Source organism: Vanacampus margaritifer, chromosome 13, assembly GCF_051991255.1.
Source record: "Vanacampus margaritifer isolate UIUO_Vmar chromosome 13, RoL_Vmar_1.0, whole genome shotgun sequence".
Taxonomy (NCBI): domain Eukaryota; kingdom Metazoa; phylum Chordata; class Actinopteri; order Syngnathiformes; family Syngnathidae; genus Vanacampus; species Vanacampus margaritifer.
In genome coordinates, this window is record NC_135444.1 from 5059906 (window position 1) to 5083960 (window position 24055).

Sequence of the window (24055 nt, forward strand, 5' to 3'; positions counted from 1 at the left end):
TAAGAGTAGTTGTGTGAAGACTACAATTTTCAGTGTGAGCATATTACTAAGAGGACAAAAGAAACTACAGGTTATATACTTCATCTGCGTTCTATTTTTTTCTACCCCCTGTCAAAATTCCCTCTACACCAGGGCTCGAGTCTGCAACTAAATTAGTTGCAAATGTAACCAGTTTCTCAACATGTGCGAGTAAGAACTTCATCTGGTAGTCTTCATCGTAGTGCATACTGTACATGTTAATGTTCCCACCAGCACAGGCATTGTATTTAAAATCATTCTGAATAATATTGCATTTGTCGAATATGAATTAAGCAGAAAAATGCACCTGTTTTTTGTCCATTTAAGGGCGTGGCTATTTTACCACTTGCTGTCAACTGAAAATGACAGCACAGTTGCTCAGGGCTCAGATAACAACCAACCACAGCTCACGTGTTTTCTGAGTTTGGTCATGTGACGTTCTCAAGTTGAGCCCTGAGTAACTGTGACGTAATTTTCACTTGACAGCAAGTGGCAAAATGGCCGCCCACTAAGCACTAAATATTGATGCTTAGTTGGGTATATGCCACGGAGGAGGTGGGACTTAAGACTTCCTGGTTTTCACACATCAGCTTTGTTTCCGTTTCCTGTTGGAGACGGGTGGGCTGCGCCCCAGTTCTTGCGCTTCCGCCTTTGTGCCCCTCGTTTGCGCGTTCCCGTCGACGGGTGCGAGTGTGTAGTGTGTCTGTCTCAGTTGTCCGAAGCATTTCAGAGAGTTGAGACACCCTGGTTGGGGGGCGCAGGGGTGGGGGTGCGAGTGTTAGAAGGCAGCTATCACTGGCCGGAAACGACGCTGATGTGTGAAACCCGGAAGTTGAAAGTCCGTGGCATCTACCCCATTCATATTCCACATTAACACAATATTAATTGTAATGCTGTAGGGATGGGATCAGATCTTATGATTTCACATGATTAGAACGCCACAAGATTTCTCATCTTTGTAAAGCACTAGATCTATTTTTTTTCTTCTTTTTTTCGAGGCATTTTTTATGCCTTGCGTATCCGCTTATTTAGTGTACACTGTTGAGTAAAACGTACCCCTTTGAGTGCCGTTTTCAATATTAGTGAGGGGTGTACCAAGAGTATGGTAGGGGGTTGAGTTACACTTTAAGAATAAGTACCAGGTACAATTTGGTAACAGTAACAAGTGACATCACAACAAGCAGATCAAAGCAACCTTTTTGCATTAAGATTCATATGGCCTCTCAAAAAAGCAGCATTTCTTGAAATGTTGCTTAAGTTGTAAAGAGTAACAGTGTTGATATTTACGTTTAATTTGACCCCACTTGAAACACAAAGTGGACATTTGTTGTGATATGTGTCATTTTGGAGATAACGCCACTTAAGCAATGGAAAAGAACGGCTATTGTCAAGGCTTGTCGTCGATGAAAATTTTTTGTCATATTTTTCGTCACGGAAATGTTTTTTCAGACGAAAATGAAACGAAAACTAAAATAGAAGCTATTCATTGAGACGATAACGATAACTAAAATTGACTGACAATTTCGTTAATGACTATAACAAAAATAAAAATGACACTGACAAAAATTCACACAATCCAATCAGAAGGAATGAAACGCGGGTGGGAGAAAAGAACCACTCAGAAACTGTTCACTGCACTTTATTTAATGTTTAAACATGTTTACATTAATTGTACAGCTGTAAAATTAATCTCAAGCAATTATGCACTTTCTTTTAATTAAGGTGAAAACTAAGTCAAGTTGTGTTATTGTCAGTTCAACATGTTTCATTGAAACAATTAATAAAGACACCGGTTTATTAAATGTGTCTTGCGTGTTAAACTACAGTTACGAATAGGTATGTTATTTTCTGTATAAAAGTTTAAATTTATGCTGAAGGAAAACTTCGACTAAACTGTTAATTTACTCGACTAAAATTGGTCTTTTATTCATCAACTAAAATTGCTCTTTTAGATGACTAAAACTGTAATTAATTTTTGTCAAAAGACTGTAACAAAAACTAAATTAAAATTTCTTGTAAAAAATAACACTGGTCCACGGACCGGTCGCAGACCGTTGGTTGGCAACCACTGTTGTAAATGATGTCATTGCTAGATGGGAAAAGAGGTTTAGCAACTTTCGGATGTTGAAGGCGATATATACCTTTATAGCGGAAAAGTTTGAGTTGGCATAGGGGAAATGTAGAGAAAAATGCCCTGGACACATTTCAGCTTTTTGTTTTGCATAGCCTGCATGACAATTGTTTGATATGATAACCACATTGAAAAAAAAAAATCACAATTCAGTTTCTGTTCATATAGTTCACCCTGAGGGAATAATCATTCAACCAGATTGCTAGAATCAAGTGGAGCCAAAGTTCATCAAAATGGAGCACTGTAGAACAGCATGCCATTGTTTCATTTGCTAAGTGTAATAGTGTAATTAATCCATCGTTTTCATCAAATGTAACCTGAATTTGAAACCTTTAAACAGAAACCTCACAAAATTAAATTTATCTTGTTTTAGAAATTTGTGACTGTGTGTCAGAAAGATCCTGACTTCTCTCAATCTCACTTTTTTTCCCTCCCTCGCTGTCAGCACTCTGATTTTCAAGAGCCAGTGAGCTGGTCTGTGTGGGCTGCCTTACATGGCCATTTTTTATGTGGAACATAAGTGCTGTTTGCTGTGAGTGGGCTGGATTGTGCTTCGTGGGCTTGAAAAGAGAAACATATTAGAAAGCTCTCAAATAGTGTGAGGCAGTTGCTTTGTCCCTTTGCGAATGATATGATGTGTAACTGAGTGGTTTTTTCCCTTCATTAAAGCAGCCATGATACGGGTTTTCTACTGTTCCAGGCTTCATTTCTTTGTTTTCAATTTTTAGTTGAAGCCCAGCAACATTGTGGCATACTATAAGAGAGCTTGTTTTCAACGGGTGACAACAGAGTAGAACATACAGTACTGTAGAACAGATGCAAAAAAAAAAACTATTGTTTTGTAATGGTCATTTTGTTATATTTGCTGTACTATTACATCCAATGAATACATCAATCTCACAAAAAGAATATTGCATCTTGTAGTATTAGTTTAGTGAAATGGGGTGACAACCTTCAATTTAGGTTAATTCAAAAAGTTCAATTAACACAAAAAAACAATTAGCAACATTTTGAGAAAATACATTTGATCATTATTCACTTTTTGTTCCTTTTCTCATCTTTTCCAGCAGAGCTAAATGTTTTAAATGCCTAATTATATTTTAATTGTAATCTATGACTTCTTGCTTGGCTCATTATGGTGTGGCTAATGTTCTCTCTCCTGTTTCAGGAGGTCCATGAAATCCTGAAAGTATATGAACTGAAGTACTGCTTTGTTGATCGCAATAAAGGCACAGGTAAAACTCACGCACAACGCACACATTTATTGCTTATAAACATCTTAGAGCACATTCCCAGAACAACACCGTGAGCGCATCATTTTTATTTTTGCTCCCGTTTAATGGTCTGAATTGTATTAAAATACTGTATTAAAAATTGCCTCTACACAATCGTGAACCAAAATTTGACAGGCCTTTGCATCATTTTTCGGCAGCTTTTAGTTCAACAAAAACAAGCGTTCAATGTATAATTTTGTTGAGTGTACAGTATATGTATAAGAGAATACATTGCTGCCAAAAATATCTTTATGATTTAAAGTTAATCAGCGGGGTGTACTCAAGCTCAGAGTCTTAAAACCAAGTGTGGCTGCCTATTAGCTGATGCTATGTTTAGTGTGTATTCAGACCCCTCTCGCAAAACCCCTCTTCTTCCAAAAAGCAACTTGCAATAAATATAGTGACTTTATCTTTGGGGGGTGGTGTGGCTCAGTGGTAGAGTGGTCCTCTCGCAAACCAGAGGTTGTGGGTTCGATCCCATGTCATTGTGACCACGTCGAAGTATTTTTGCGCAAGATACTGAACCCCCAGTTTCTCCTGATGCTGTGTCATCAGTAGGTGAATGAGTTGTCGAATGTGAAGCGCTTTAAGAGCTTTGTAAGGTGGAAAAGCGCTCTATAAATGAAGTACCATTTCTCTGTTGTTACTGTAAACTTCGGGAGACCCTCAGATTCCCTCCCAGTTGCAGTCAGAGCAGGAGATACTCCCCCTGTCGACACAATTGACCGTTGGCTTGTTGTACTTCATCACTGAATTTCTCTTGTCAATTTAGTGTGTGGAACAGTTACAGTTTATGTGGTGACTTTCTACCGAAACAAACAAAACTTTTGGAGTTGGACCATTGCTTTATTGCCTTCTGTCAGTAGCGATTGCATTGAAATACAAATTTCATACATAAGTATTATGTTTTATAATCTGTTTTATGATCTTATTTTATTTTGTAAGAGGAAGATTTACATGCCTGAAGTAGAAAACAACCATTAAAGGTCCCATAGTATGAAAATGCACTTAAGTGTTTAAAAAAAAAAAAATCAATAATATGCATCTCCGGCCTGTCTACAATCCAACCAGGCATGAAAAAAGTCCGTCCGCGACTTCTCCTCCTTTCTAAAATGTGTGTTTCAAACAGCCAGATTATTATTTTATTTTATTTTTTTCTGAGAGAACTCAGTATTGTTCATTCGGTAATTTTACCGATTCGACATGTCATTATCATTGCTCTCTCTCTTTTTTTTAAACTTTTTTTTATTTTGTATGTGCATGTGCGTGTGTATGTGTGTGTGTGTGTGCGTGTGTGTGTGTGCATGTGTGCGTGCGTGTGAGTGTGTACTCATTAATTCACTTAAAACCTATTAAAAATCCCATACCGCTCACCTAAACCGAATACTTCAGAATCCAGCTAGAATCGTGAGGTTGTCAGGAGACCCAAGGAAGGATCAAAGAAAAGGAAGGAAAGTGAAATCCAGCACGGACCAGACATCACCTACTACCCACCGGGTTACCAACCAGAGTCTTTCACCAACCCCAGAAACATCTAAATTCCAACAAATTAGGGAGACCGCAAGAGACCAAAGGAGAGACTGAGGAAAGGAAGGAAGGATAGATGAAGCAGAGTGAGATCCACAGACATCAGCTTCCACCGATTCAACGACCAGAGGAAGAAGCAGATTGTGTTTGAATTTCGATAGATGCTGGTGTGGTGGATCTGGCATGCATGAAAACCTCCCCCAAAGAAGGGAGCCGTCGACCCCGGTCAGGACAGAGCAAGCACAACCCCCCGGGGCCCCCCAGGCCATGGCAGCGCCAAGGCACAGCCCCCGGGCTCCGCAGGGGCCACCGGCCGGAGAGCAAAGCCAGGAGCGCCCCCAACACGGCCTGCGCCCCCAGCCCAACGCAGCAGAACAGGGCACGGCAGGCCCGCCAGGCACCCCACCTGCCCACGGCCCCCACTCCCCCCACACACCCGCCACCCACCACAACCCAGCCCCAGCCGCCCCCAAATCCCCAGACGCACCCCCCCCAACCAAGCCGCCCAAACCCTGACCCCCAAACCCTCAAAAAGACACGGAAGTGCACCCATCCAGCCCCTTCGGGCTAGTGGCACCACCTCTGGTAAAGGTTTGTCACGCCCACTGAAATTCGAGAAGCTGGCTGCTACAAGCATTCACGACAAATCGGAGACATTCACGGCAAAATAACGTTTGCGGGAGATTTGCCTGTTATAGCAAAATAACCATTGCCTAAACAATCACAAACTAACGCTACAACATAGTCTCTGTAGTAACGTTATGCTACTTTTTCTTGTGTTAAAACGTTATGCCACTTTTCCACATATTAAAATAGTTCTCAAATGTGTAAAAGACATGTCTGTATTTTTCTTTTCTTCTGCTGCCATGGCCAGTCGTTTCCATTCACAGCATTAGCACATGGCTACCATGACCGAAATCACCGCTCCTTCGAGAGAAGGGTATGGCCTAGGCGTGGCCTGGTGCAGCTATTCACATAAAAGTGACACACCCCTAAAACAGGCTGTTTTGAACAGAGCAATTTTTGGCTAATTTAGAGACATCAAAAATATTAGATCCAAAGTCAATTTTGACAAATGCATGTCACAGACATGTCTTTTACACATTTGAGAACTATTTTAGTATGTTGAAAGGTTTAATAATATGAGACCTTTAAGTCAGCTGAGTTTGCTTATCACATAAACCTATTTTGCCCAGTTTGTTAGTAGATGTAATTTATTTCTCAAAATGTTCACTAAATCAAAATAACATTTCTTACCAGGATTTTCCCTTTTCTTCTAATGCCAAAATAACCCAAATGCACGCATTAACGCGCGCACGCACGTGTGCATGCACACACGCACGGTCGCACAGCACAGACCCCCTGCCCTTAAAAAGAGTTTTCCTTTCCAGGGAATTCTTGCAGAGCAACTATTTTTAGTCAGCACAGACAGTCCAGCAACACCAATACAACACATATTAGGAGACGGAGGCTATTAACAGCTGAGCTGTCTTAACAACGCCTAATACATCACACAAGCTCATTAAGCCAAAACAACTTGTGCTTATCCTAAATTCGCTTTTGTTTCTTTTCTGGTCTGAACTTAAATGATGTACCGCTCACTTTAACACACTTTGTGGGCATGCTTGTGTTTCTGTGGCTCCTTTTACACTGGCCTTCCAAGCCAGATTTTTTTCTGTCCTTTTCCAGGCTCGCTGTCCTGTATGAACGGTACCAAAGGGGAATGGGGGACTGAAGTTGACCCAAGAGTTTGTCGGTGTTAACAAGGCAGAACGCTGCTCGTCGTGGCTAGAGTTCAACACCCTTGACTTACTTCCCAAGTTGCTATAGTGTTGAAAGCATTTGTAGCTTTTGCGGAGACGTCACCTTGCATCTCGTTATCATAATGGGACATGTCCCAACTGCTTTGTAAAGGCGTACTTTGGCATGTTCTCTTAGGCCATGTATACACATAGCCATTTTTTTGGTGGGGGGGGGGAACGGGAGCTATTTTTCTGCGGCTTGCCCTGTCATCCACATGTCCGCGGGGACAAGAAGGTTTCTAAAAACTCCGGCCAAAGTGAAGATTTGTATATTTCTTTGGCTCCACGGTCGCGTGTGTCCATCAGTAAACGAAGTTTTACATCGTCCTCTACACACGTTTGTATGTGTGTGTGGTGAGTGAGTGAGTGGGAAAAAAAAGTTGTTCAAAAAATAAGTGAAGCTTTTTTAGATTTTGTATTTATCCTCTTTGCTTTCCTCTATGCTCCGTTTAGGATGTACTCATTGACTGTTTACTGTTTAATTAAAAAAAAAAAAAAAGTATTGTGTGTGCTGACAGCACTGATCTGCATATATACAGATTGGCGGCTGACAGACCGTGCTTGTGTGACGTATGGTGAAGTGACGTCAAGAGACGTATTTGACGAAGGCGTATTCTGATTGGATAGCATTTGGGGAACTGTTGCCACCTTAAGGTCTGGCATTGTTATAAACGTACTCAGAAACACATTAATGCGGTTAGCTGTGGTGTGGACACAATTTTTTTTCTACACCTAGAGGAGAGAAATATCCATTTTTAAAAATACCCTGCTACGTGTGTACATGGCCTCAGAATGACACAGCCAAATAAATGCCGGCTCTACTGTTAAACTTATGTTGCAGCAATTTACCAAGAATGCAGTGAAAGTGGCTTGTATGAGAATGAGAACATGGGAGAGTTCTCTCATGGGCCTTTGGATAAAAATGTAATAGGCAAAAGGCTTCTAGGTAATATTGTCATGAATTTTTAATTACCCCTAAAATAGTACATTATAGCAAGGATGTGGTTTTGCTATAATGAGCTCACCAAAATAAGCTCTTCACTTTCTACTTATTTAGTAGGTAATAGGCAGTACATACTAAAATGCCTGTAATTTGTGTTCATTCGTTAGCACGAGATATGTTCTTTCCATGAATGAGCTACTCCCATCACTTCCAGTGGGAAATTTGGATTCTAAATATTAACAAATTGATGATTGACTAATGTGTCGATATAAGTAAATCTTTGACAAATTCAGAGGCTCCACTGTATCTTATTACCAAGGTTGGGAGGGTTACTTTTAAAATGTATTCCGTTACAGTTACAAGTTACCTGCTAAAAAATGTAGTTAGTAACGTAATCCAAGTACCATAATATTAAAGTAATGTAACTTGATTACTTTGGATTACTTTTGGATTACTCCAATACCGAGTACGCTCATGAAGACAAAATAAAAATAACCACAATATATATTCTATACAATGTGTCCTTGCTATTTGCGGGGGTGATAGGGATGATAGGGACCCGGGCATCTTACAAACAGCAAAAATCCTTGTGTAATTAAAAAGCATGTAGGCTATAGATTGATTGATTGATTGATTGATTGATTGATTGATTGATGTCCATATGCTGTTTTTGAACTGTCACTGAAAAGATAGATAAATGGATAGATCCATCCATCCATCCACCCACCCAATGGGGATGACAATGTGTGACATCAACTGCAAAATGAACTTTTATCCCAGTCACAAGTTTAGCCGTGGATATGTTGTGTATGATGTTTAAATAGTGAATTGGTGGGAGGAAGATTTGTTTGGAAGGTGTAACTCACATTAGGATTGTAGGCTAGCGGGCTAGCTAGCAAGAAGCTACAGCGCGTAGCATGCTGCTGGACTCTCAACTTTCGCTCCGAGTAAGTTCCAGTGAATACCGGTCGCCATTTCCTCCTCCCGTCCGTGAAACTCTTTCAAACTGCCCGCATGTGGAGGACACGACTCGTCAGTTTATTCGTCCCCACTTCCCCGACATGTAGCAACGGTCCCACTCTCTCTCTCTCTCTCTCTCTCTCTCTCTCTCACTCTCTCTCTCTCTCTCTCTCTCATCGTAGAAATTGTAATCCCTCGAAGTAATCCCTATTTTTAATAGATGTACCTGTAATCTGATTACATGTTTTTCCTGTAACTGTTAGGGAATACAGTTTTTTTGTATTCTGATTAAGTAGCGGTGGTAAATGTATTCAGTTACTCCCCAAGCCTGCTTATTACTCTGTTGTTATATTGGTGTACAGTAAGAATATGTACAGTAAATGATCCAGTAGGCTGCAGCACACCCACAACCTTTATGAGGATAAGCAGTAGGTGTGGGTAAAAATGTTGATTTATCAATGCATTGCAATACTAGTTCTCACAGTTCAATATCAATTCAGCAGATTAGCTGAATCAATTCACCTACTGGCCATTGGGGGCGCTTTGCATGTGATTTGCAGTGTATGGGCGAAAGCAGCGTTTGGCCAAAAAACAACATGGTGATAAAAAGAAAGCAGCAACAGCAGCCTGAAACAAACAATTTCTACTTTTAAGTCTAACCTTTAAGGTTGTTTTGTTGAAAAATTGTATTAACGTGGGATGCAACATCTCGTTTACAAGGGGGTCCCACACAAAAAAAATATAAGACAATCTATAACGACACACCAGACAAAAAAGAAAAAAAATCATATAAAAATACAATACAATACAATAATACTTAACAGTGACAACCATAGACTTCTCAACACAATACAAGTCTAATTATTTCATAATAATGAAATATTAAAATAAAATAAGAATGAAAATTTTTGAATTCCACTTAAAAAAATGCCACCAATCTCTGTTTGCACACAGAAGGTACAGAGTCTCTAGCCGCATTCAAATGCAAGGTCCAGCGAAGTTGTGGGAAATCCTGAGGTTAAGAACATGATACAGACACTCCACTCAAACCACAATACGCAATACCAACACGAAAACATGCCAGAAGTTGCTGTCATGAATAGGGCTGTTAAAAATGAATGTAATTTGTAATCGATTAACCTCTCAATTATTCCATCGATTAATCGAGTAATCGCATCGGTTCCTGAAACTTCCGGGTGCCAAAATGTTTTTTTAAATGATTAAAATAGCTTTGACGGATGCATTTTTGCAACGACCAATTTTTGATGTCTGCAGAGAATGCCCTTTCTACATGTGACTCTTGGACTTCCAGACTGACCCCTAACTTAACTATCACTTCTCATTTCAGCGAGAGTAAATAATAAATTTACATGCACGTTAAATAATATGAGTGTGATTTAATATTCAGAAGTTTCGATGTTAGTTCATTCCACAATTTGGCACTTTTTATTGAAATGCAGTATGTTTTTAATGTTGCTCTTACATGCACTCGCTGGAACTGATTAACTTGCCTGGTAGAATATTTCATTTCATTTCACAGTGAAAACATTTAATGCTTTAAGAGACATGTTTTAAATTCAACAATATCCAGAAATTTTAGAAGTCTCAAATTATCAAATAATCTCTTTGTGTGCTCATATTTGTCAGTCTTAAATTATTCTGCCTATTGTTTTGTAAGATATGTATGTAGCTATATATGTTACCCCAAATTTCAGAATGATTTTTATAATTGTTAAATATATTTATAATACTTAATATTGTAGAAATAAACTAGAAAAATTCCTGTGGAAATTTTGAATGAGACTGCTGACTCTTGTAAATGAGCTGAACAGTTTAAAATTTAAATGACTGGAATCGCTCAAGAAATGTGGAAGTTAACCATAATCAACATCAACTAAAAGTATCTCACTGTCCCTTTAAGAAAAATGCACTTTTCACGCACACACATTTGACTTGGAGACGTCACGCACCCACATTCCATTGATATTGTATGAGAGACGCACACCCCGAACAAAAGCCTCTCACGACTTAACGGTTCAAGAAATGGCTCGTTAGAACGGCAAGGGTTTGGGGAACGCGAGCATGTTCTCACTTTTTTAATCGGATGAAAAATGACCAAATGAGAGCAGGTTGAAAACTTATGATTTATCCAAAATGAAGGGGAAAAAGGAGGCGAATTTAACATGGAAAAGATAGGCGAGTTAGTCCGACTTCTCCTCGCTTAAAGTGAAAATAAAGGTACTAAATGACACCTTAGCCAAATAAAAGTTAGTTTGTCTGAAAGAAGAGACTTGTCACTACAAAATGTGAGAATTTGATGTCTAGTGAGCAAAGATTGTGGCCATGGTGACGAGTTGAAGTGAAACTTTTGGAAATATATTTTTTTGGTTCCCGCCACTCAAAGCCTAATTGCTCCACAGAGTGTAATAGAAGGCTATTTCACTCACTGTCTTTGAACCCGCACAGGGGGGAGAGCTTTCATTCCTTAAAATAAATTTCGACACTGAGCTAAAGATGGGAAAAATTTATACAAAATGAACTAAAATTCATATCGGTCGGAAAACGTATGCGCGCGCAGCGTGTCTTGGAAAAAGGTGCTTGATCTGTAATTTGTCCCCCCTTTCTCCATTCATTTCCTATGGGAGTTTTTTGCGAGTTTTTGGGGAATTGCGTCGCCATGGTAACTCGGAATTCCTAGAAAAGTAATGCCGCACCGAGTCAGATCGAGCCGCATCGTTTGATACCTCATTTGTCCCGGTGCGATCTACGGTACGGGCCGCATTTTTGCGGAAAAATCTGGGAATTTTCTAGGGTGGAGAGTAATATGTGCTGCTTTCAGCAGTCCCATAATAAACCCATTTTTCTAGGATAGTAATATGTGCTGCTTGCTTGCTACGCTCAGCAGTCCCATAACTACGAATTTTGAGTGTCTTGATCGAGACAGTTTCTCGACTTTACTTTTTCAATATAGAGCTGTCATGTTTTTTGTTTACTTTAGTGCTCCATATGCACAAACAAGTTAGTGCATTTTTTTTGTTATTTTCACATGTTTTAAATCCCTGCAAAAATGTAACATGACATGCCACATCTTTTGGGTTAAATGTTTCAAAACCTACTCATATTTGTGTGTTTTTCCTCATTACTGAATCAATATCGGAACAATTTATCAATATTGAATCAAATTCAACTTGGAGAATTTAAATCAAATTGCAATTCAATTGCAATGTAGATAATCTAAATTGAAATAAATTGTGAGGTTCTTAACAATGACTAACCCTACTAAGTGGTATAAAATGTATGGTGAGGTGAATATGAAGGAATTTTCCTGTTGTAGTTTTGCAATGAAAACACTGCTGACAAGAAGGTATCAAATTGTAATGGCATCCTTCCTCTTGAGGAAACGGCATGTTCTATGTGTGCTCATGAGACTGAGACTATTTTATAATTGGTGTGAAGTCCCCACAGTCCCATCTTATTTCCCAAATGCAGACACAAAAGCACACTGAAGCAAGAACAGGGACAATGTTTTCAATGCTAAGTTATTGGGTGACGTTTAAAGGGTAAAGTACAGTTGAGCCTTAAAAGCCAAACAATCTGAACCGAGATCCACCTCAAGTTTGTTCATATTTCAAAACAATTTTCCCATCGGACATTTTGTAAGTTCAAATATTTTCCCGAATCATATGTATGTTTTGGTTATGTGTATGTGATACTTAATATGATATGATTAACTGGCCACCATTGTAGTGTACATTCACTTATCCCACACTCACCAAAAGTCAGCTTGGTTTTTAATCATTTTTATTGGATAAGTTATTTTATGACCCTTCACAATAGAGCATAAATCTCTTACGCGTTTCACACTGCTTGCATTGAAACGAGCGAGTGTATCTTTACTCTCACTATAATGTAGCTCTCAGAGAAGCTTCTTCACCTCATTGACCATATCAGTTCCCACTCGGCCTCTGCAGTTGGACTTATTAGGTCATAATGATCAGAGTGTTTATGTCTGTCCTTTTGAAAGTGTCCTGCAGTGCTCCTGTCATTGCTAATGTGCATGTTTCAGCATGCCATGCTGTGAGTGTGTACATATCCCCGTATTTCCATTTGTGTTTCTCCTCCAGGCTGTTGCGGCTGTTTTGCGACACCCACATTGCAATATACACGCGACTATCAGTTTTACAGTTTTACTGTTTTGTCAGTCATATTCTCCCTTCCATGCTTTAATACTTTCTAAAAATCCAGTCAGTCGGATATAATACTGTCATATAGAGCAAATGCACAACTAACCGTAATGTCTAATGAGTTTTAACTTTAATCATTAATTTATAATTACTATCAAAGAAGAAGTAAGACACTGAGAGGACTGAGAAGAGAAGGCAAAAATATAGGGAAATGATACGTAAAGTGAAAGTACAGTTAGAAAAGGCCAAACAGGAGGTACAGTGCCATGAAAAGGTCTTTGCCCCCTTCTCAAATTATATCCTTGTTAAATAATGAATAAATGGCTAACCACATTTTTTGGTAAGCTGAATCCATTTTCATTGACCACATCCCAGCCTGATTACCTCCAGACTTGTTCAATCAAGTAATCATTTACACACAAACTTGCTAAGCTTGGTGGTAAAGAAGTTCACCAGCAGCCCACAATGTTTTTCATAAAAAAATAAATAAAACCTTAAATGTTGACAGGAATTTTTAAAATCATGACTATTAAGTGCAGCGTTTACGTTCCATTCATTCAGGAGCGGCGGCCCGCCATTCCTAAATCATAGCCGCCACTCCTTCGAATTTCCAATTAAAGCAGTTAGAGGTTGGAGGCTGGCGACTGAACAATGCATGGATAATGAAAAAGACGACCAGACATCATCAGCAGCTTTGTGAATGGCTGGTCTGTTTCTGTCAGCACCCACCTCCACCCATCGACAAATGTTAATCGGCACATGTCGCCGGTCACCGTGCACAGTACACATGTCATCGAACGAGAATAGTAATTGCTGAAAGCCGACATGCACTTGACATGTTGTTTAAATATCGAGGGCTTGCTCGACACGCGGCGACTAATTTAACTTAAAAAATAAATAAATACGAATTCATCTGGTCGCACAGCACGGGTGCATGTTTTAATTAGTGGTGCAAATGGATAGAGACGTTCAGATCAAGTGCGAGGACGACTCAAACTAACCGCCAGGCACCCACGCGCTGCGAAGGTCAACTTCAAAATAAAAGCCTACCAAATAATACATGGACATTAATGCAGTAGCCTTTGTAGGTTTGAATTTTGAAGTTGACCTTCGCAGTGCATGGTGGCCTGGCGCCGCGGCTAGCTTGAATCGCCCTCTCTCGACAACCAACATCAACACAACGCCATCCCGAAATCCTATTCAATTGCTAATTAAGGACGTCAAGAAACCGCTAGTTAATTACGCTGTCATTGCATGATATGGCACAAGTCTCCGGCTTAGCAGCTAGCCGCTAATGGGAGTGTAAACATTGACATCTTGACAACATTGAAAAACTTGGTAGCTCCAGTAATTTATTGTATTTCATTAGGTCTTAAAAATAAAAGGTATTTAAAAAAGCACAACCGGTTGTGGCGGCTGTAGAAGTCCAGTAGGCTACTGGGATGAGTCAAACTGTTGATGTGTAGTCCACTAGGCATTGTTATTTTGCCGGTGTGTTGAGGCTGGCAGCTGGAAAAGCCAGCTGAAGGTGCTAGCAGCAGTTGATAATTTCTGGACACCACCTTGACCAAGGCCTCAGTTCTAGTAGAAAAAAAAAAATAGCCAAAAGCATTATCACCAAAATGCTTCACTGTAGGAATAGTGTTTTTTTGGAGTTGAGCTGCATTGTATATGTGTATTTCATTCATGTTTATTAGTTCAAACCCTAGTCTGTCCCTGCTTGTAAGATTTGAATTAAAAACTCAAAGATGGACGGATATACATATTTGCATTTTTAGTTAGTAGTTTTAAGATGTTAACCAGCCTGTACACGTGACAGACCCACCCCACAGTGTGACTTACTTGCCACAGCACAGCACAGCACAAGTGCAGAGGTATGTGTAGTTATTGGACAACACTGTGGAACGGATATGAGAGTACAATGGTCAGGGTGATCCTGGGAGTCCCAGCAGTTCAATGGAAACCTTTGTGTTCGTCACTGCACTATTCACTGAAGAAGACTGCACATGCCAGCAAAAATCTCATTGGTTTATCTTGTGTACTCAATGAAGGGTAGCTTTTCTGTTCTCTTTTAGATTTCTTTTTTTTCTTCTTTTTTTTTCTCACTGCTATTCAGGTTTTAAAAGGATTATTGCCTGCATGCAATAATCCTTTTAAAACCTGAATATTGGCAATATTCTAGTTTTTTTTAGGCCATGTAAACCCGTGCAATAACCTGAATATGCTCTTATTTGGGTTTTTAAAAACTCGAATAAGAATTTTATAAAAACCTGAATAAGACCCCTGGGTTACTCCTTTCATAACCGGAATTCTTGCTCATATAAACGCATTTGGATTACCTCGATTGAACGTTGGTTTTTCGCTGTGCGCATGGCCTCTATTTTATTCTTTTCTTATTCTTTATGGGTTACTACTTTCAGGATGCGAAAGTGGCCTTTATTTTTTTCTAGATTAGACTGGTTGGTACAGCCATAATCAGCACAAAACTTCGGCATTTTCTCAGCTTTTTCCTATGGACAAATTACTTCCTGCCCCCCATCTGGGGTTGGGCCGCTTGTCGTGACATCAAATGAAACCCACTTTTACAAGATTTCTTTGAGAAACGAAACCGGCTTTGCTTCCGTGTAAACGGCCTAAATTCCCTCCTTCCCTGCAGCCTTTGTCGGTTCATTAGTTTGTGTTTCTCAGTCTTTGTCAGTTGTCCTGTCTTTGCCCTTGTTAGCCTTGTGTGTTTTGTCTGTTACTTTGTATCTACCTTTTGGTCTTTTGTTAGTATTCCTAGTTCGCCTTTTGGTTTTTCTTTTGGAAATAAATCCACCTTTTCACGACAGAAACTATGCAAGAAATAAGAATGTGAGAAGAATGCAAATACATTTTAATGGCATTGTAAGTTAGAAGTGGCTACACATGCAAAATGTTATTTTTCATTGTTTACGCTCAAGCTTCCCGTTTGGGTGTTTTTCAATTCAGTGGGCCACTTGTGCTCTGGCTATCAAGGAAAGTAAATAATTCTAAGACACACCAAATTTAAAAAAGAAAAACTTCTCATTATTATCACTGTGACAGCTTTGTTTCTATTGCCAATTCTTTCTTGCCTTTGTTAATGTAGCTAATTGACTGTCAAAACTGACCAAAATGTCGTAGTTCTGCCGAGTACTGAATGTGATCAACAACGCTAGTCCCAATAGAAACAGCCTACTTCCCCATGTCATTTGAAATGTTTATTATGGTATACTAATCATCTCACTATTGTTACGCCCACTAACTTGTATCCACAATTGCAATGGTTTGGTCATACTGCCCACAATGTTGACCTTTGAACAATACTACGTATATAGATGAGCCACTGCAGATTGCTGCAAGTCCTGTCTTAACACAACTGTATTTTATCCAGGTTGTTACTAATCCACTTGTGTCCGTTCATGCGTTTGAATGCTGATTTAATCACTAACAAACTGACATTAAACATACAGTAAAACACGGTAAGAAAAACGTGCATCTCTGCAGCTCAACACTGCCTGACTGAGCCTTATTTCCCACAATGCCCAACATTAAAGCCCATTGCTGGACACAATATGCAATTGCAGAAAGAAAGAAAGTACAACAACGACATAGCTGAAATATAGCTGAAATAACGACAGGGCTCTTAGGTCTTAAGCCATACAGACACCATCTACACAAACAAACTGCGCTATTGTTATCAAGGTAACTGATTAAGCTCAAAGGGCAACATCCTGCATTCTGTATCAATTCAGTTTAGAATTGAGAATTTTATGGCCAACACTGCACTGATCAAAAAAAACAATAACGGTAATCTACTTTCTATATAATGCTGATGAGAAGTGGTTGACCAATTGCAGCATAGCGTGCTCAGTGGAATAGATTTTTTTTTTATGGAAGTGATATTGATAAGTGTAGAGGATGCTAAGTGTATGATGTTTAGTGATGCTAAGTGTGTAATGCGCGGTGGCCGATTGGCCATGGACGGCGTAGCGGGACAGAAAAAATGCGGGGGAGGCAACTGAAATCTACAGGTTCACTTTCATTAAAAAGAAACAAAAACAAAACTGGGCTAGGAGTGAGCTAGGCGCCACCACACGTTACAATTATTGTGCCTCCCCGGCGTAAAAAACATTCACTGCACAAAAACGAAAAAGAACATGCCCACAAAAACAAAGAGGCTCCACCCCGTGGCACGGTGCCACACTGCAGATTGTTACAAGCTGTGAGAGTCGTACATAGAACAGTTTTTTAGGATCTTGGAAATACAGGGTACAATAGATAATGGACCGTAGTTGTATTACTAGATTTGAACATAGGAATGACAATGGTAATTTTGTCATATTGTTGCTCAATTGTGACTTTCATCCATGACCTTATTTTTCAATCTGATATTGCACGGGCCCATCTTGCAAGTCTGTACACAATTCTTGGAAGTTAAAAATATCCTCTTGCATGATCAACATGCTCTAGATTGGTGCTTACCAAAGGTGGGTGCGTCAATTAATTTTGAGCGTCCGTCATTCGGCAATTCTCAACAGTCAAGACGCTCTTCTGTCGTCGTCACCCCGTCAATACTTAAAGTCAAACCGCATTGTAATCGCCAATCCGTCATTCGTCAATCCTCAGAGAAATGGGAGTCTGTCCAATTTTTTTTTCATTCTTTATTAAAATCCATTAGTACTGACCTGGTTATTGATGATTACATTGGAGCTCCTCATCCACACGAGCAATCGTCTTCTTCTTCATTTTATTTTTGACGTTTTAATACATCGAAGAAGACGCAGAAGAAGAAGCCATGGCAGCTTGGTTTCAATTTCATCAACAAGGATCTAAAAAGCTTGTGAATGCACAAGGATTGTACCTTTTGGCGAAAATACAACATGGGATTGTAGTCAGGTAAGCCGTTTGAAGATACAATTAAAAAGAACAACTTTAACATAGTTAATAGCCACCCACCTATGCTGTTGTGGTGAAGAGCGTGCATTGTGCTTTGATCATAGCTGAACGCATCTGTTTACTTTCCTTTAAATGTGTGCACTGGCTTCTTATTTTGTAGCACTGTGAATAATAGAACGGCACGTTTTGAGTTTGCGAATGATCTGAGTGAGTGTACTTCCGAACACAACCACATGTGCTGCCTGAGTGCTGTGTGAGTATTTATGTAGCTTGGTATTTATTCGTCATATTGTATTATAAAAGTTAAATTTATTAAGTCTAACAAGTGTTTAGAAGGGTTGGAACTGTGAGGGGTGGTTCATAATTGCTTAACAGAGGCATAAAGCCACCCCAAAAAACGAAACAAAAACAACAAAAAGTCAAACTCTACTTCGCAAATTTCACATGCATACATACTCCTTTCTCTTTGTGCTTTTGTCCACCATATTTGATGTAGCGGGCCCCCCATCAACTAATGCACGTCACATTAACTGAACTTCCTAAAGCAACAACATAAAAAGTGCACATAATGAATTCCTCTTCATTCATTCAAAAAATATTTTATAACTCCAACAAATGTGCTGAGCATACTCAAAATTGTTGCCTAAATTTTTTATTTTTTTTTAAAACCCATATGGTTTCCAAGAAATAAAGTACTGTTCTTGATTTGGTTCCAGTCTACATGTCTGTGCAGTGACAGATAGATGACAATGGTGCAAACAAGTGTGAAGACAATCAAGAGAAAGTAGTGGCTATAAAGAGAGGAGTGGGGGAGGTCCAACGTATTTAAAGACAAAAGGCTCCAAGGATGAGAGAAGGATGCAGTTCTTCTCAAGTGTTTACGTGTGTGCTTACTGCAGTGCTGAAGTAGGGCTGAGAGAAATAAATGTGCAGATAAGGGAAACAAGATGAGGGTCTCTGAAGCACTGCAATTCAAAGAAGCACCATCAAGGCTGCATCTCACGTTTTAGTGAGTCTTATACAGTATAGGGCTATCAGCTTAATTTTGAAGGTGTTTTACCACAAATGAGCCACTTGGGATTTATTCTCTGGTTTGAGTAATAGCATGCCTTTTAAAAAGTTAAGTGCCTCAGTAACTCTTACTAATAGAGCAGTTTACAATTACGTCCAAATTACTATTTTCAGAACAACGCATGGGCGTGGCCAGTTGATTTTCGGACTAGGAACACAGGCAGGCGAATGAGGAAGTGTATTAGCACTAGGCAAAACATGTGAACACCATAAATATACTTAACAGCCGTATTATGGTTACAACAAACCTCTGCTGCTTTGGTGTCTGCCGATATGGGACTGGGAATGGGAATGAAGGGAGTTTACAGAGGAATGTCTCCGGCCGATGGGTTCAATCAAGCATGTACAATTATTTTTTTATTTTTTTTTATTTTTTATTTTTTTATTTTTTTTTTCCTCTCTACAGAAGAGCTCAGTATTGTTCATTCGATTTGACATCATCATTGCTCTCCTTTTTTTTTTTTTTAAACAACAAATCAATTAAAAAATTTTTAATAAATGTTTTTTTTTTTTAAATACATATACATATATATATACATATACACACATATATATATATATATATATATATATATATATATATATACTTTTTTTTTTTTGTATGTGGGTGAGTATGTGTATGTGCGTGTGTGTGTGTGTGTGTGTGTGTGCGTGCGTGCCTGTGAGCGTGTGTGTATTCATCAGTTCACCTAAAGCCCATTAAAAAAAAATCCCATACTAATAATATAATATAATAATAAATTGCCAAATGCAGAAACATCAATGTAAGTTATCACGATGTAGTGGCTCTCGCTAACAGACAGAATTAAGTAACCGGAATTAGGTTAAAAAATTCTATATACGTAGACCATGTTTCTATAAATTTTGATATTTGGTTTTTATTTGAGGCAGATATTTTTTCCATTAAAATGTGATTTATGAGGAGGTTAGACCATTGGTCGATATTCAGAGTTTGTTTATTTTTCCAGTTAACAAGAATTGTTTTTTTAGCGATAGTAAGGGCTACAAGTGTAGATTGAAATTGTTTATGTGGTAAATCAGTTGTTGTTAGGTCACCTAGCAAACACAAGTTTGGAGATAAAGGTATCCTACAGTCCAAAATAGCGGAAAGTTTTTCTAAGACTTTAGTCCAGAAATACATAACCGGAGTACATAACCATAAAGCATGAACATAAGTGTCTGTAGTGTTTTGTAAGCATTGGAGACAAATGTCGGAGTCTGAGAGTCCCATTTTCTTCATCATATATTGAGTAATGTATGTTCTGTGAATAACTTTATATTGGATAAGTTGTAAATTTGTGTGTTTTGTCATTTTAAATGCGTTTTCACAAACTTGAATCCAAAAGTCAGGTTCCGGTGCTATAGACAAGTCTGTCTCCCATTTCGAGATGGGTAAAGACATTTTATCAGTATATGAAAGTAACTTATATATTTTTGAAAGTTTTTTTGTTGTTGTCGGAGAAAGCTTGTTAATATCTTTAGCTAAAACAGGCGGTTGGAGCGTACCCCGAAGTGTTGGAATTTTTTTCTTTATCATATTTTTAACTTGTAGATAATGTAAAAAATTTCCGTTTTTTATATTGTATTTTTGGAGCAAGGATGTATATGATATAAACATATTATCTGAGAAGAGATGGTGGAGATGTGTAATTCCTTTCTGCTCCCACACAGCTAAATGAAACGGTTGGTTGTTAAGTTGAAAGTCGGGGTTATGCCATAGGGGAGAAAGTCCACAGGGCTCCACTTGGGCTTTTGTCAATTCTAGTGCCTTCCACCAGGCAGTCACGGTGGCGGAAATCATTGGGTTTTTAAAACAATTATGGCGCTTAATCGATGTTGTAATAAAGAGTAAATCTCGAAGTCTGAGGTTATTACAATCCTTCTGTTCGAGTTCCAACCAACAGTTAGTGTCTCTGTTGGGTTGTGCCCATAGAACGATATATTGTAGCTGGTTAGCTATATAGTAGTACATAAAATTTGGTGCCTCTAGACCACCTTTGGATTTGCTTTTCTGAAGAGTTGTTACGGCTGAGTCCAACAACTGGAACCATTTAGCCGTAGGTTTAAATGGAATCATTGAGAAAAAATAGTTTATTTTAGGTAAAACTTTCATTTTAATGGTGGCTATTCGTCCTATTAGAGAAATAGGAAGATTATTCCAGCGCTCCAAGTCACTATAAATGTTATCCAGAAGTGGAGAAAAGTTTAAATGAATTAAATCAGTTAATTTAGGTGAGATTTTTATGCCTAAGTATTTTAAATTACCTATAGGAAATAAGTAGTGTGGGTCCTGGCTTGCAGGGTTCCATGAATTTTCTGTAATCGGTAGAAGTGTTGATTTTGTCCAGTTAATAGAATAATCTGATAACTGTGAGAATTTAGTTATTAAATTAAATACTTCCCCTAGCGAAGTAGCCGGCTTTTCTAAATAAAGTAAGATGTCATCGGCATATAGATTAATTTTATGTTCTGTTACCCCAGAGTGAATTCCTTGAATCCTTCTTTCCTGGCGTATGGCTAATGCAAGTGGCTCAATAAATATTGCAAATAATAAAGGGGATAGTGGGCATCCCTGTCTTGTGCCTCTCTGTAAAGTAAAGCTCTGAGATATAATCCCATTAGTAGTAACTGTAGCTTTTGGAGAATCATATAATACTGATACCCAGTGGATAAATGATTTCCCAAAGCCAAATTTATTTAAAACAGCAAAGAGGAAGGACCAGTTAACTTTGTCGAAAGCTTTTTCTGCATCCAATGATATAATAACTGCCTTTTTATCATGCCGCTGTGACATGCTAATAAGGTCTCCTAATATTATTAGTAGAGTGCCGATCTTTAATAAAGCCTGTTTGGTCGCTATGAATAATTGTCGAGATTACTGTTTCTAGTCTAGATGTGAAAGCCTTAGTGATAATTTTAATATCAGTATTAATTAGTGAAATTGGACGGTAACTTGATGGAAGGGTGGGGTCTTTTTCTGGCTTTAATAAAAGTTTAATTGCTGCTGTATTCATGTGTGGGCGTATGTAACCCTTAGTTGCAAGCATGTACAATTAAACGGCAGTGATTTACACAAAAAATGTCACCGAAGACACCTATATGTGCTCTCTACATTTTGTCTGTGCAAAAGGGCCAGCAGCTGAAAATCCAGAACCAATCGATTGCAGGTATATTTATCGTCTGCTTTCTCAGCGTTAGCCTTGCTAGTTGCCTCCTACAACATGCTAGCTACTATAGTGTAAATGCACCAAAAATACCTCGAGTTTACCTTACGGAAGCCACTGCTGCTTAGATGTGAAAATTAGTATAAAGTATCAGCGCTATAGAACACTATGCCTACAACAACATGCTAGTTGATCAGGGTAAGATGTGAGCGGTCACTGTGTCACCACGGCATTTTAACTAAAGTAACTAGACAGAAGTAACAGCCAAAATTGCGACTTTAATGTGTTTCGTTTTTGTGAAAATTGCCGACCAACACGATATTAGCAGTCATCTAGACTGCACCGGAGTGGCAGCAACGATCATACAGGAAATCTTACGTTCTACGAAAACTGCTTTCTTTCCGCCCATTTTGAGGTCTCTCCATGTCAACTACCGTTTAAGCTGTTCCAAAGCGTGTTTGTCGATTGAATGATGTTGAAATTTCACGCCTGGGATGCCGTTCCCTTCCAAAATTATGTGTACGTGTGTGTCCTATGCTGTTATTTTGTCCGACTCATGCATATTAATGAGGAAAACGTGACATAATTTGAGATCAACCCTATTAAAGGTGATTCACTTGAAGACAGACATGGGTTCCAATTACCTACAGTACTTACTTTGATCTCTATGTTTGATGCTGCTGATTGCCACCTTTGGCCGAATAGTGCTGGCAAGTATTACCATAAACAATATTTATAGTACATATATAGACCCTACCTTGAGAGAGAACTGAGAGGGATGGTGGCCTTGAGTTAAGATGCCATAACCGTATTGGATACGGCAAATTTTAAGCAATTTGTGAAGATGCCTTCACTTGCTCCTTTAGGATGTATCATTAATTGCGAACTCATTGGATTAATATCGAACCATTACTTTTAATTGTCATTGTAACTCACTTTTATGAATATTTTTTTGTCGATTTTATGGCTAATATGGTCACCACATCCTATATGGTGGGGATATCACTTTGAACGGGCCACCTCGTTCACCTGGAAATAAAAAGAAAAATAGGAAATTAATATCAATCTTCTTTTTAGATATCCAACAGGCCTGTGGCTCCTGTGGTTTCTTTTATGAATAAAGGTTCAAATGGCTCCTTAGTTGCCAACCCAAGTGTAATATCTCCCTCCCCACTTGCTGTACTGTGATTATGCAAGGGACAGTCAAAACGTGTAATACATGAAAGCTAAATATTGCTTAATGTCCGAAAACTGATCAGTCATGACCAAAATGTATCTCTACCTACATGTGCATATCAACCTCTGTTAGAACAATCACCCACTATTACCTATTTTATAGCTATAGCATTTTCCTCCATGGAGGCGCTCACTATAGAAGCTCCTCGCTTAATGGGTAAAGTGCTTCGTCCATAAAATAATTTTTTTTAGGTCGATCATTGTGATATTTTTAGACGTTAATGTGGGTATACATACATTTTGGTGACAACTTAAATGATTGCAGTTTTTTGACAAATTAAGCGACATAAGATGTTTTTATGCTTATGTTCAGTTTTACACTGTCCCATGTGCCATTCTACCGCTATTTAATTGGCTCTCTTTGTTTCAAAATACATCCATATTTTACAGTAATGCCACATTACACAATGCTGCGCAAAAAAAAAAGTTAATTTCAATTAGGCTGTGATAGACTGTTGTAGATAAGACAGGCCATCACTTAAACAAATCACACTATATTTTTAATATTTTAGTGATAAACAACTCAAGGTTAATATTTCACAACACTAAAATAGCTAGTATGATATAAATACATGAATGAATGAATTAATTAATAAATAAATAAACAAATGTATTTATTTATTTATTTATAGAGATCCATGCCTCAAATGTGGGAGACTCAATGGCCTAGGCGGGTCTGCATGAAGATTGTGCTTGCTGTGATCTCAGGACAATTTGCATTTCAGCCAAAAACATCCTCTTGTGCTTCTTTGTTAGATGATTCATGATGTTGTGTGTCTGCGTTTTTGTGGGCATGGGAGACTGTTAAGGAACAAACTCATAGAATGTATCCTTTCAGTCCTGTCG

At 38.6% G+C, this 24055-nt stretch overlaps 1 protein-coding gene and 1 long non-coding RNA gene across 3 annotated transcripts in view; one reads left to right on the forward strand and one right to left on the reverse strand.

Moving 5' to 3' along the window:
• Positions 1 to 24055, forward strand: part of raver2 (ribonucleoprotein, PTB-binding 2) — a 63364-nt gene that overhangs the window by 6905 nt on the left and 32404 nt on the right. For both annotated transcript variants that reach the window (XM_077583177.1, XM_077583176.1), the window contains exon 2: positions 3318 to 3384. In XM_077583177.1, the coding sequence (XP_077439303.1) occupies positions 3318 to 3384 (67 nt within the window). The remainder of the gene's footprint in view (positions 1 to 3317; positions 3385 to 24055) is intronic.
• On the reverse strand, positions 14276 to 23009 carry LOC144063036 (uncharacterized). The gene is made up of 3 exons (XR_013296489.1): positions 22731 to 23009; positions 17528 to 17900; positions 14276 to 14420 (listed from the first exon to the last, which is right to left on the reverse strand). It is a non-coding gene; the product is annotated as an uncharacterized LOC144063036 (long non-coding RNA).